We start from the raw sequence: 15,001 nt of genomic DNA, 5'->3' as shown, positions 1-15,001 counted from the left end.
CAAATATTTTAAAATTCAGCCAAAGTTTCCATAGAAAAGTCACTAACAGGGGCACCTGGGTGGCTCAGTCACTTGAGCGTCCAACTCTTGACCTCAGCTCAGGTCATGATCTCAGGGAGTCTGCTTGGGATTCTCTCTCTCTCCCTCTGCCCTCCCCCCACACTGCACACTCTATCCCTCTCAAATAAATAAATAAATCTTTTTTTTTTTTAAGTCACTAACATAAAGCTGGGCAGAGAACATTACTCATATCAGGAATAAGAAAACAGGGGCACCTGGGTGGCTCAGTCGGTTAAGCATCTGCCTTCGGCTCAGGTCCTGATCCCAGAGTCCTGGGATCAAGCCCCGCATCGGGCTCCCTGCTCCACGGGAAGCCTGCTTCTCCCTCTCTCACTCCCCCTGCTTGTGTTCCCTCTCTCACTGTATCTCTCTCTGTCAAATAAATAAAATCTTTAAAAAAAAAAAAAAAGGAATAAGAAAACAGGTTATAGCTTAAAGACCTCGGGACATCATTTTGCCTCAATGGGCTTCATTTTCCTCATCTATTATATAAAGAGTTTAAAACAAATAACTTACAATGTTCTTTCTAGTTCCAAGATGCTATGTTGCTCCTTAGAAAGACTCCATGTTCTGTATATCTTATTAACTAGGCTCAGTGCTGGCAGAGAGAACTACATATGGTAGACGCCCAATACATACTTGTTTAATGGGTCATTAACTTACCTTTGCTTGAGGCTTTCAGTTTCTCAGAAATCTCAGAGAGTTCCTTTTCAGCATCATTTAACTTTGCAACCTGTAACACCCAAATTAACAGGGTTAGCAAATGTTTTTCTTCTTTCAAAATATGGTAGCTTTTCTGTCTTCTTCTTATTATTTTCATAATTGTTACAAGGTTTAAGAGGACTCATTCAGAATTCCAGTTAAATCTGCATCTTATGGAGTTAACAATTTTCATGTGTTTATTTAATTTGAACTAACTTCTGAATTAACTCAAAATTAAACAGAATGAATGTACAGAACACAGACTTGACATTACTCAAAAGAACTCAAGGCATTTGTTTTCATTGATGAATCAAAAAAAGATGTTGGGTAATGTTTTAAAGCTCTGAATACTACTTAATATAGTGAAAACACATGCTATCTTATGATGATTTCATAAAGGATATACAGTTTAAGACTATTACCGAACTATACTCCTCAAAATTCCTTTCACAATTCTTGACTGCCAGAAGTCTAAAGTCAGTTTCACCTCAGAATGGCCAAATTTGAAACTTTTTCCTTTCTTTTTGTAGGATTAACATCATATCCAAAGAATGCTCTTTCATGGATCAATATCCACCTAGAGATAGACAGAGTCTCTAGCAGCAAGCCAAACTTTTTCCAACTTGAGTAAGACTGTTTGTTACTATCAAATTTACAGATCAAGAAAGCTATACTTCAGTGCCAAATTTCAATGCTACTGCTTTAAAAATTATAATTATAAAACAAATTTGAATAATACATTATCTTATTTAAAAATTAAACTACCACAGCTACTTCTATAATTAAAACTTGCCAATGATTCAAAGGTCTCTGGCTTCTCATCAATCTTCCCAGCTTTCTTCATTCGGTTCAGACGCTTCTTTTCAACCAGGCCGGTCCGATCAAGAAACGTGTCATCATCACTATCATAAAAGTCTTCATCCTCCCAGTTCTTGGCTTTCCTTTTCCGAGATACTAGGAGATAAAATAAATGGTAATTAAATGAGTTTAAAGGAAAAGAAGACAAGTAGGTAAGCAGCTTAAAATATCACCATGAATTATTTCAAGACTCAACAAGCTGTCAAACTACATATAAAAACAAAGAGTTAAACTTGGAAGACATTATGCTAAGTGAAATAACTAGAGTAGCCCAATTCACAGAGACAGAAGGTAGGATGGTAATTACCAGGGGCTGGGGAAAAGGAAGAATGAAAAGTTAGCAACCAGTGGGTACAAAGTTTCAATATGGGAAGATAAGAAACTTCTGAGAGGGATAGTAGTGATGGTTGCACAACAATGTTAATGTATTTAATACACTTAATGCTTACAATGGTAAATTTTGTGTTATGTATATTTTACCACAATAAAAGAATTAAAACAAAGGGCTAATTTATTTAATGAGCAAGAAGTTCTCAAAAATCAATGTGTAAAAAAAAGGAAAAAGATAAACAAGGAAAAGGCCAATAATCCAAAAACTTTTTAAAGGATAATGAAAGCCGTTCACAGAAAAAGAAACATAAATGGCCAAAAAAAAAATTTAAAGATGTTCAACACTTTTTAATAATTAAAAAAATACACATTAAGGGGCGCCTGGGTGGCTCAGTCATCAAGCATCTGCCTTCCGCTCAGGTCATGATCCCAGGGTCCTGGAATCGAGCCCTACATCGGGCTCCCTGCTCCGCGAGAAGCCTGCTTCTCCCTCTCCCACTCCCCCTGCTTGTGTTCCCTCTCTCGCTGTGTCTCTCTCTGTCAAATAAATAACTAAAATCTTAGCCATAGTATCCTCAACTCTTATAAAAAATAATAAAAAAATAAAAAATACAAATTAAAATAATGAGATACCACTTCTTACCTATAGACTAGAGAAAACATGAGAAGATTAATAATGCCCAATTTGGCAACGGTATGGGGAAATGGACTCTCAAACAGTTGGTGGGAATGTACACTGATAAAATCTTTTTGATGATCAAACTCATAACATCTGTCAATAATAAAAATCCAATTGACCTAGCAATTCCACTTATAGGAATTTATCCTACAGATATCAGTGCAACATTGTTTGTAACAGTGAAAAATCTGGAAAGCTCATCAAGAGGGGACTATGGTAGCTATTACTTTTTTGACCCTGTGCCATCTTACTCCCCTTGTTCTGGTAAAAGTACCCCTTTTCTTCTAGAAAACTCCTCCCCCATTCCATCTGGATTAGGGGTAGTCAAGTGACCAAAGCCAATCAGTAAGAATCCTCATATTTATATTTAGATATAAGGAAAAAAGGGCTCTTTTTCCAATGAAGTTATGAAAGAGGGAAGATATAAATTCTGTAAGCAGCCAGCTTTTCCGCACAGGGTAAGAATCTATCTGCAAAATAAAACCATGCGCTCATGAAACAGATCACACAGATACACATATACAGTTTTATAGTGTCCTGGTGATACTGAGAGTTCTGGTTTGATAGGACCAGAACTTAAGGCCCTGGTTCATGCACTTCTTCCTTCAATCCTGTAAACTACTCTTCCCAGGCTCTGGAGCCAATAACTTTTCTCCCTAAGCTAGTTTGAATTGGGTTTCTATTATTTACAACCAAAACAGTCCTTATTAATATAAACTTCATAATTTCCAAGTTAAGATGGTACACTGAACATACATATCTAATTTCATTCTTTCCCCATATCCCACTAAAGCTGAAGTAAAAAGATTTTTTTAAAAAAACATTAATCTAGGGATGCTTGGGTGGCTCAGTCGGTCAAGTGTCTGCCTTCAGCTCAGGTCATGATCCCAGGGTCCTGGGATCAAGTCCCACATCAGGCTGCTTTCTCAGCGAGGAGCCTGCTTCTCCCTCTGCCTGTTGCTCCTTCTGTTTGTTCTCTGTCTCAAATAAAATAAAATCTTAAAAAATAAAAAACATTAATCTAAAAATAAATGAATAAATTAAATAAATAAATAATAAATAAATAGATAGATAGATAGATAGATAGATAGATAGATAGATAAAACACTAATCTACTGGGGCAGCTGGCTGGCTCAGTTGGTAGAGCATGCAACTCCTGATCTCAGGGTTGTGAGTTTGAGTCCCATGTTGGGTAGAGAGCTTACTTAAAAAATAAATAAATAAAAATTCTAGATCTACAAAGACAGGGAGAATGGGAGAAAGGATAGCAACACCAAATTTTTGGAAATCAGAAAATAGACAGACAAGTGGAAACTAAATTAGCAGAACTAAAAAAGATGAATCCTAAACCAACAGTGAGGAAAGCCGAGAATCAGTCTGATGATACTGTAGAATCTACAAAAGGATCTTGAACTGGGGATGGTTAGTAGTGCTAAAATAAGCAGACGAGAGTAAAAGCTGTCAAGAAACAGATCCCCTTCCCTGCCTACTTACCTCCTTCCCATCCCCAGAAAAAATCCAGAAGTTAATCTCTAGAAAGGGTAAGACAGAAAGTCTTTGCATTGTGGACTGACCAGTTGATCTGAGGGCATGGGTACTATATTCTAAAAACAGTACTATCCTAAAAATAGGTGAATATTGAGAATCTGCTCAGCCATCTTCCAGCACTTAGCTCTAGAAATTTCATGCAGGAGACTGGAAGAATATTCTCTGAGGAATCCTGCCTGCAGAAGAGGAAAAACCTAAGGATATTTAAATGAGGAGTTCCCCAACAAAAGGCCCACCAACATCATTCCATATTGTTGCTCAAAGTTAGTAAGTCCCACCTATATAATCCAAGCTGTCAATCACCTTTTTTGTCCCCAAATAAGAATCTACAACCAAGGACTACACCACTGAGAAACACCTCTAACATGCAGACTAGAGACCACACAAAGAAAAAGAAAAGGCAACCTGGAGAGCACAGATTAGCAGTGAGATTAGCTACTTACAATCCATGAAACAACAATAGCATATTATGTTTTAAAAATGAATATTCAGGGGTGCCTGGGGGGTTCAGTTGGTTAAGCATGAGACTCTTGATTTTGACTTAGGTCATGATCTCAGGGTCGTGAGATCAAGTCCTGTGTCAGGCTCTGCTTCCCCATGGAGTCTGCTTCAGATTCTCTCTCTCTCTCTCTCTCTCTCTCCCTCTGTTCCTCCCTCGACTTGTGCTCTCATGGGCATACACGCTCTCTCTCTGACAAATAAATTAAATCTTTAAAAAAATGAATATTCGAGGACAAAAATGAGCCTTGGAAATTAAAATCTTGATAGCAAAATAGAGACGGAAAGATAAAGCTACAGAAATCTCCCAGAAAGAACAAAAAGATATAGAGATAAAAAAAGCAAAGAAAAGGGGCACCTGGGTGGCTCAGTCATTAAGCATCTGCCTTCGGCTCAGGTCATGATCCCAGGGTCCTGGGATTGAGCCCCACGTCACGCTCCCTGCTCAGTGGGAAGCCTACTTCTCCCTCTCCCACTCCCCCTGCTTGTGTTCCCTCTCTTGCTGTGTCTCTCTCTGTCAAATAAATAAATAAAATCTTAAAAAAAAAAAAAGACAGAAACTTGAGACGGTCAGTCTAAGATGTTCAATATCTAAGCAAAATTCCAGAGAGAAAGAGAAAACAGAGGGATGAAATGATTAATGGCATAATTCCAGAAATACTCCTGAACTGTCAAAGATTTCCAGATCAGGGGCGCCTGGGTGGCTCAGTCAGTTGAGCCTCCAGCTCTTCACTTTGGCTCTTCACTTCGGCTCAGGTTATGATCTCATGAGTCATGGAATCAAGCCCCAAGTCGGGCTCCAGGCTCAGCACAGAGTCTGCTTAGGATTCTCTCCCTCTGCTCCTCCTCCGCCCTGCTCACTCTCTCTAAAATGGATAAATAAAATCTTAAAAAAAAAAAAAAAAAGGCATTTCCAGCACAAAGGACCCAATAAGTACCTAGAAAAATGGATGAAAATAGGCCAACAGAAAGGTACATCACAGTTAAGTTTCAGAACCTTGAGAACAAAGGGAAACTCTAACAAACTTCTAGTGAGAGGGGGGAAAATATAACTTATAATTGATCAGGGTTTGAACAGTTTTGGACTACAAGAGCAACACTGGATATAGGTGATAAGAGTAATATCTTCAAAGTTGTGAAGGAAATTATTTCCAATTTAGAATTCTACTCCCAGCCAAACTGTTAACTGAGAATAAAGCTAGCATAATTATATTTTCAGAATGGAGAATTTAATAAAGTTTACTTGCTATACATCCTTTCTCAGGAATCCACTAGAGGATGTCCACCAAAACAAGAGAGTAGACCAAGAAAAATGAAAGATGTGAAATCCACTGAAGACTATCATCATCCATGCCCTCTACTATTATATCAGCTTTTTCTTTTTTAAGATTTTATTTATTTATTTTTCAGAGAGAGAGAGCACAAGCAGGGAGAGCTGCAAGCAGAGGGAGAAGCAGGCTCCCCACTGAGCAAGGAGCCCGATGCAGGACTCAATCCCAGGACCCCAGGATCATGACCTGAGCCAAAGGCAGATACTTAACTGACTGAGCCACCCAGGCATTAGTCCTGCAGCAAGTCTAGAGAGCAATAAGCCCTAAAAGAATAGTGCTCTTCAGGAGAAATGTTTTCAAAAGAGTTAGAACTGATCAATTACTGAATGTGATTGACCATGTGGAAAAATATACTGAAAGGCTATTAAAAGGTGAGAGAAGAATGACCAAGAGCTATAAAATCCAAACACATGAAAAACAAACACAATTATTCACTTTAGGAAAAACAAAAAGAAAAAATTGCTCAGTTGCGACTAATATTTGCATAAACATAATCATGTAAATACTAATTTAAGTCAGTAGATAATGTTTTAAAATACGTGACTCAAAGTCAATAACACAAGATGGCGTAGGAGTAGGAGACCTTAGTTTCGTCTGGTCCCTGCAATTCAGCTAGACAGCTATCAAATCATTCTGAACACCTGTGAACTCAACCAAAGATCTAAGAAAATAGCGGCAATTCTATAAACAGAAAAGCAACCACTTTCTGCAAGGTAGGAGGTTCAGAGAAGTGAATCTGAGGCAATATATCGGAAGATAAACCATGGGGGAAGGGAGCCTCCATAAGCCGGAACCAGAAAGTGATATAGCAGCAGAGCACAAAACATTTAGCACATTTAGAAGTCTGCTCTGGTGAGGGACATCACTCAGGTGGCTAAGTGGGGGCAGAACTCTAGCTGGGACACTGTGGTCTCAGGATCCCCAGGGTCACAGGAAGACGATGGGTGCCTGAGTGTGTCAGAGTTCCCAGGCATTGGAGTGGGGAAGCCAGCTGCAATCAGTGTGCACAGGAGTGGGCTCTTAGCTCAGGTTGCCATAAACTGTGAACTGCAGCACAGTCAAGCGACTGAACAGGGGCCCAGCAAGCAGCAGAACTGTGGCGAGACCCGCTCTTCATCCCCCAGGAGGAGCGCCGGGGGCGTGCACTGCAGAAGTCTTCAGGGTTTGGAGACTTGAAACAAGGCCACATGTCTGATAATAGAGACAATCTGTCACCTGCTAGGTGAGCATGGAGTGCAAACAGAGACCAGAGAGACAGGAATGATTGACTACTTTTCCCTGAGGGCCCACTGAGGAGTAGGGCCCCAGCTCTCAGCTCTGGGGCTGGAGATTGGGAGACTGCCATTTTCATTCTCATCCTCTAAAGTGGCATGGAAAGCCTTCAGGGAACAAAAGCCACATAGAGCAATCTGGAGCAGATTACTTAGCCTGGCCCCCTGGCAAGGGCGGTACAGTTCTGCTGGGGCACAGACACTTGAGAATCAACACAACAGGCCCTTCCCCAAGAAGATCAGCAAGAACATTGGCTAAGACCAAGTTTACTGATCATAGGTAACTGCAAAACTCCAGCACTAGGGGAAAGTAGTATATAGAATTCATGGCTTTTTTCCCCCTATGATTCTTTCATCTTTAATTTTTTTTCTCTTTTCTTTTTCAACCAATTTCTGATTTCATCAACTTTTTTTCTTTTTAAATCTTTTTTAATTTTCACTTTTAGTTATATTCTATCCTTTCATTGTATTTAATTTTAATTTTGTACATATATAAGTTTTTCTTTCTTTACAATTTTGGGGTCTAGTTTTCTAACAAACAGACCAAAATACACAGAGGATCCAGTGTATTCTCTATTCTGTTCTGATTATATTCTCTCTCTCTCTCTTTTTTTTTTTTTTCCGGTTTTGGGCCTCTTCTGACTTGTTTAGTGTCTATTTCTCTGGGGTCATTGTTGCCATTTTAGTATTTTGTTCTCTCATTCATCTCTTTTTCTCTGGCTAGAATGACAAGATGGAAAAACTAGCCTCAAAAAAGAGAACAAGAAGCAGTACTGACTGCCAGGGACCTAATCAGTATGGATATAAGGTGTCCGAACTGAGTTCAGAATAACGATTATAAAGATACTTCGCTGGGCTTGAAAAAAGCATAGAAGACACTACAGAATTCCTTTCTGGAGAAATAAAAGAACTAAAATCTAATCAAGTCAAAATAAAAAAGGCTATTAATGAGATACAATTAAAAATGGAGGCTCTGGGGCGCCTGGGTAGCTCAGTTGTGTGGGCATCTGCCTTCAGCTAAGGTCATGATCCCAGGGTCCTGGGATCGAGCCCTGCACTGGGCTCCCTGCTCCACGGGAAGCCTGCTTCTCCCTCTCCCACTCCCTTTGCTTGTGTTCCCTCTTTCGCTGTGTCTCTGTCAAATAAATAAAATCTTAAAAAAAAAAATACTGAGGCTCTAACTGCTAGGATAAATGAAGCAGAGGAGAGAATTAGTGATGTAGAAGACAAAATGATGGAGAATAAAGAAACTAAGAAAAAGAGAGGTAAACAACTACTGGATCACGAAGGGAGAATTCAAGAGATAAGTGATACCATAAAGCGAAACAATATTAGAATAATTGGGATCCCACAAGAAGAGGAAAGAGAAGGTAGATGCAGAAGATATACTGGAGCAAATTATAGCAGAGGACATCCCTAACCTGGGGAAGGAAACAGGCATTCAAGTCCAGCAGGCAAAGAGAACCCCCCCTCAAAATCAATGAAAATAGGCCAACACCCCAACATATAATAGTGAAACTTGCAAATCTCACAGACAAAGAGAAAATCATGAAAGCAGCTCGGGACAAGAGGTCCATAACCTACAAGGGTAGAAACATTAAACTGGCAGCAGACCTATCCACAGAGACCAGGCAGGCCAGAAAGGATTGGCATGATATATTCAGGGTTCTAAATGAGAAAAATAAGCAGCCAAGAGTATTTTATCCAGCTAGGATGTCATTCAAAATAGAAGGAGAGATAAAAAGCTTCCAGGACAAACAAACTAAAAGAATTTGTGATCACTAAACTAGCCCTGCAAAAAGCATTAAAGAGGATCCTTTAAGCAAAGAGAGAGCCCAAAAGTAACACAGATCAGAAAGAACAGAGAAAATATACAGAAACAGTGACTTTACCGGTAATACAATGACACTAAATTCATATCTTTCAACAGTTACTCTGAATGTAAATGTGCTAAATGTCCCAATCAAAAGACACAGGGAACCAGACTGGATAAAAAAGCAAGACCCATCAATATGCTGTCTGCAAGAGCCTCATTTTAGACCCAAAGACACCTCCAGATTTAAAGTGAGGGGGTGGAGGGGCACCTGGGTGGCTCAGCTGGTTAAGTGTCTGCCTTTGGCTCAGGTCATGATCCCAGGGTCCTGGGATCGAGTCCCACACTGGGCTCTTTGCTCAGCGGAGAGCCTACTTCTCCCTCTTCCTCTGTCTGCCACTCCCTCTGCTTCTGCTCTCTTGCTCTATCTGACAAATAAATAAATCTTTAAAATAAATAAATAAAGTGGGGGGGTATAAAACCATTTATCATGCTAATGGACATCAAAAGAAAGCTGGGGTGGCAATCCTTATATCAGACAAATTAGACATTAAACTAAAGACTGTAATTGGAGATGAGGAAGGACACTATATCATAATTAAAGGATCCATTCAACAAAAAGATCTAACTATAAATATTATGCCCCTAACATGGGAGCAGCCAATTATATAAACCAATTAACAAAATTAAAGAAACACATCAATGATGATACAATAAGGGGTGCCTGGGTGGCTGTCGTTAGATGTCTGCCTTTGGCTCAGGTCATGATCCCAGGGTCCTGGGATCGAGCTCCGCACTGGGCTCCCTGCTCCACGGGAAGCCTGCTTCTCCCTCTCCCACTCCCCCTGCTTGTGTTCCCTCTCTTGCTGTCTCTCTATCTCTGTCAAATAAATAAATAAAATCTTTAAAAAATAATAATAATGATATAATAATAGTAGGGGACTTGAACACCCCCCTCAATGCAATGGACAGATCATCTAAGCAGAAGATCAACAAGAAAACAAGTGAATGACACACTGGAACAGATGGACTTTACAGATATATTCAGAACATTCCATCCTAAAGCAACAGAACACACATTCTTCTTGAGTGCACATGGAACTTTCTCCAGAATAGATCCATACTGGGTTACAAATCAGGTCTCAATGATACCAAAAGATTGGGATCATCCCCTGCATATTTTCAGACCACAATGCTTTGAAACTGGAATTCAATCACAAGAGGAAATCTGGAAAGAACTCAAATACATGGAGGCTGAAGAGCATCCTACTAAAGAATTAAAGAAGAATTTTAAAAATTCATGGAAACAAATGAAAATGAAAATACAACTGTTCAAAACCTTTGGGATGCAGCATAGGTGGTCCTGAGAGGGAAGTATATATAGCAACACAAACCTTTCTCAAGAAACAAGAAATACAACCTAACCTTACACCTAAAGGAGCTGGAGAAAGAACAGCAAATAAAGCCTAAATGCAGCAGGAGAAGAGAATTAATAAAGATTAGAGCAGAAATCAATGAAATAGAAACCAAAAGAACAGTAGAACAGATCAACAGATCAACAAAACTAGGAGCTGGTTCTTTGAAAGAATTAATAAAATCAATAAACCCCTGGCCAGACTTGACAAAAAGAAAAGAGAAAGGACCCAAATAAATAAAATCATGAATGAAAGAAGAGAGATCACAACCAACATCAAAGAAATACGAACAATTTTAAGAACATGTTATGAGCAACTATATGCCAACAAACTAGGCAATCTGAAAGAAATGGATGCATTCCTAGAGACGTATAAAATACCAAAACTGAGGGCACCTGAGTGGCTCAGTTGGTTAAGGGTCTGCCTTCAGCTTGGGTCATGATCCCAGGGTCCTGGGATTGAGTCCTACGTCAGGCTCTCTGCTCAGCAGGGAGTCTGCTTCTCCCTCTCACTCTCCCTCTGTGTTCTCCCTCTCTCTCTCAGATAAATAAAATCTATTAATTAATTAATTAATTCTTAAACTACCAAAACTGAAACAGGAAGAAATAAAAAACTGAAAAGACCCATAACCAGCAAGGAAACTGAAGCTGCAATCAAAAATCTAAGAAACAAGAGTCCAGGACCGGATGGCTTCCCAGAGGAATTCTACCAAACATTTAAAGAAGAATTAATACTTACTCTTCTCAAGTGATTTCAAAAAATAGAAATGAAAGGAAAATTTCCAAACTCTGTCTATGAGGCCAGCACTACCTTGATCCCCAAACCAGACAAAGATCCCACCAAAAAAGATAATTACAGACCAATATCCCTGATGAACATGGATGCAAAAATTCTCACCAAGATACTAGCCAATAGCATCCAACAGTACATTAAAAGGATTATTCACCACGACCAAGTGGGATTTATTCCTGGACTGCAAGGGTGGTTCATCATCCACAAATCAATCAATGTGATACACTACATAAATAAAAGGACAAGAACCATATGATCCTCCCAATAGATGCAGAAAAAGCATTTGACAAAGTACAGCATCCTTTCTTGATTAAAACTCTTCACAGTGTAGAGATAGAGGGAACATACCTCAATATCATAAAAGCCATCTACAGAAAAGCCCACAGCGAATATCATTCTCAATGGGGAAAAACTCAGAGTTTTTCCCTAAGGTCAGAAACAAGATAGCGAAGTCCACTATCACCACTGTTGTTCAACATAGTACTAGAAGTCCTAACCTCAGCAATCAGAAAACAGTAAGAATAAAAGGCACCCGAATCATCACCAAAGAACAAGTCAAACTCTCACTCTTCACAGATGACATGATACTCTATGTGGAAAACCCAAAAGACTGCACCCCAAAATTGCTAGAACTCGTACAGGAATTCAGCAATGTCACAGGATATAAAATCAATGCACAGAAATCAGTTGCACTTCTATACACCAACGAGACAGAAGAAAGAGAAATTAAGGAGTTGATCCCATATACAATTGCACCCAAAATCTAAGATACCTAGGAATAAACGTAACCAAAGAGGCAAAGGATCTGTACTCAGAAAACTATAGAACACCCATGAAAGAAATTGAGGAAGACACAAAGAAATGGAAAAACGTTTCATGCTCATGAATTGGAAGAATAAATATTGCTACCTAGAGCAATCTATACATTCAGTACAATCCCTATCAAAATACCATCAACTTTTTTCACAGGGCTGGAACAAATAATCCTAAAATTTGTATGGAACCAGAAAAGACCCTGAATAGCCAGAGAAATGTTGAAAAAGAAAACCAAAGCTGGTGGTATCACAATTCTGGACTTCAAGCTCTATTACAAAGCGGTAGTCATCAAGACAGTACAGTACTGGCACAAAAACAGACATATAGATCAATGGAACGAGCATCTGCCTTCAGCTCAGGTCATGATCCCAGAGTCCTGGGACTGAGCCCTGCGTCAGGCTCCCTGCTCAATGGGCAGCGTGCTTCTCCTTCTGCCTCTGCCCCTCCCCCTGTTTATGTGCATGCTCTCTCTCTCTGTCAAATAAATAAAATCTTAAAAAAAAAAAAAAAAGACATACAAATGGTCAACAGACACATGAAAAAATGCTTAACATCACTTAGCATCAGGGAAATACAAATCAAAACCTCAATGAGATACACCAGTCAGACCAGTCAGAATGGCCAAAATTAACAAGTCAGGAAATGCCAGATGTTGGTGAGGATGCAGAGAAAGGGGAACCCTCTTACTCTGTTGGTGGGAATGCAAGCTGGTGCAGCCACCCTGGAAAACAGTGTGGAGGTTCCTCAAAAAGTTGAAAATAGAGCTACCCTATGACCCAGCAATTGCACTACTGGGTATTTACCCCGAAGATACAAATGTAGTGATCCGAAGGGGCACCTGCACCCCAATGTTTATAGCAGCAATGTCTACAATGGCCAAACTATGGAAAGAGCCCAGATGTACATCAACAGATGAATGGATAAAGAAGATGTGGTATATAGATATATATACAATGAAATATTACTCAGCCATCAAAAATAAAATCTTGCTATTTGCACAACATGGATGGAACTAGAGTACTATGCTAAGCAAAATAAGTCAATCAGAGAAAGACAATTATCATATGATCTCACTCATATGTGGAATTTAAGAAACAAAACAGAGGAGCATAAGGAAAGAGAGGAAAAAATAAAACGACAAAATCAGAGAGGGAGACAAACCGTAAGAGACTCTTAATCATAAGAAACAAAATGACGGTTGCTGGAGGGAGGGGGTTGGGGGGATAGGGTAACTGCGTGGACATTAAGGAGGGTGCGTAATGTAATGAGCACTGGGTATTATATAAGACTGATGGATCACTGACCTCTACCTCTGAAACTAATAATACACTGTATGTTAATTAATTGAATTTAAATAAAAATAAATAAATTAACAAAAATAAAATAAATGACTCAAAATAAAGTAGCATACTCTTCCTTTTTGGAAATATGGATATTTTTAAATGCCAAAAGGAATAACTGAAAGGGTTAAAAAGCCTTCCAAGGTTGAAGACTGAGGAGGGGCAGGGCAATGAATAGGTATATTTTGTTATAAGCCTTTGGTAGTTTTTTTGTTTTGTTTTGTTTTATTTTTAGATTTTATTTATTTATTTGACAGAGAGAGACACAGTGAGAGAGGGAACACAAGCAGGGGGAGTGGGAGAGGGAGAAGCAAACTTCCCGCCAAGCAGGGAACCCGATGCAGGGCTCAATCCCAGGACCCCGGGACCATGACCTGAGCTGAAGGCAGACGCTTAATGACTGAGCCACCCATGTGCCCCAAGCCTTTGGTAGTTTTAAACTATACATAAGTTACTTTGCAATAATAAAAACTAATTTTAGAATAAACAAAAATATAGCATAAGCCTTTATTAATAAATGATGATATAACCAGACAGGTTTTTTAAATGAGATAAATTTAATGCAATCACATAGATAATATCCATTCTTACATTAAAAATGTAAGTACGAAAGAGTATAAGTAATGTAAATGCATTTGTGTATGAGTGTTCGCTTTTTATTAAAGGATCTAGTTCTGAACACACATCTATATTCATAAAAAATGTTTAGGAGAATATAAACAATGGCTTCCTTTGGGTATTGAGATACAGAATCTTTTCTTTTCACTTCACAGAATTCTAGACAATTTACACTTTCCCCCTAAAGAGATATTTTATTGTCTTCTGTGTTAAATTTTCCTTTCTTCTTTCTTTTTCTTTCTGCCTCTGTCCATCTATTTGTATCTCTCTCCCCTCTCTCTCCGTCCCTCTCTTTTCTTTCTTTCTTCCAAGGAAAAGAAGTATTCCCACATACCTGCCTCCTGCCGCAGCAATCCCAAAGTATCAAGGATTCGACAAGCTTCCAGTGAACACTGGATCATTGCTTCTTTTTTCTTTCCTGAATGAATTGCCTCAGCTACCAGTTGTTTTCCGGTTGAATCATCCACAGGTAATCTGTATTGGTTTGGAGGGAATCACAGCACAGTACTAAGCTCCAATTCTCATGAAAAAAACTAATATGCTGTGATAATAGTCATTTTTTGACATGCCTTTTTAATCTCTCCATTCATCTCGTTCTATCTTACCAAAGTCAGACTTCAAATCTTTTCCTTAGACCTCTGACCCATCCCACCCCACATGCCAAATTATCAAGGCCCAAATTCAAGAAAAGCCTAAAAATAAGGCTAAAGTTACTCTTTGGGTTTGTTGTCTATAACCTGAAATTGACCATTTTTCAGAAATGGACATTAGAACATACCTCACCCTACAGAGCCAAGTGCTATGTCCCTGTTCATCAAATTCATATTCTAGTTCTTCTCCTGTGGGAGGAAGAAAGACAAAACAATTTTAATAACATCTGAAAACTACTAGTTGAGACAAAGGGAAAAGAGAGGAAAGGTGAAGTAAGAG

General features: G+C 39.0%; 1 protein-coding gene across 6 annotated transcripts in view; it reads right to left on the bottom strand.

The window, feature by feature from the left end:
• Positions 1–15,001, bottom strand: part of SLC4A1AP (solute carrier family 4 member 1 adaptor protein) — a 119,725-nt gene that overhangs the window by 100,697 nt on the left and 4,027 nt on the right. For all 6 annotated transcript variants that reach the window (XM_064572012.1, XM_064572011.1, XM_064572008.1 and 3 more), the window contains exons 4-7: positions 14,850–14,910; positions 14,406–14,545; positions 1,556–1,716; positions 724–793 (exon numbers count right to left, since the gene is read on the bottom strand). In XM_064572012.1, the coding sequence (XP_064428082.1) occupies positions 724–793; positions 1,556–1,716; positions 14,406–14,545; positions 14,850–14,910 (432 nt within the window). The remainder of the gene's footprint in view (positions 1–723; positions 794–1,555; positions 1,717–14,405; positions 14,546–14,849; positions 14,911–15,001) is intronic.

The sequence above is a fragment of the Mirounga angustirostris genome, unplaced genomic scaffold (genome assembly GCF_029215605.1).
Source record: "Mirounga angustirostris isolate CCGP_5_RB_7025 unplaced genomic scaffold, mMirAng1.0.hap1 SCAF_10, whole genome shotgun sequence".
Classification (NCBI taxonomy): domain Eukaryota; kingdom Metazoa; phylum Chordata; class Mammalia; order Carnivora; family Phocidae; genus Mirounga; species Mirounga angustirostris.
Note: the sequence above shows the minus strand (reverse complement) of the source record. Positions and strands in the feature narration are given on the sequence as shown.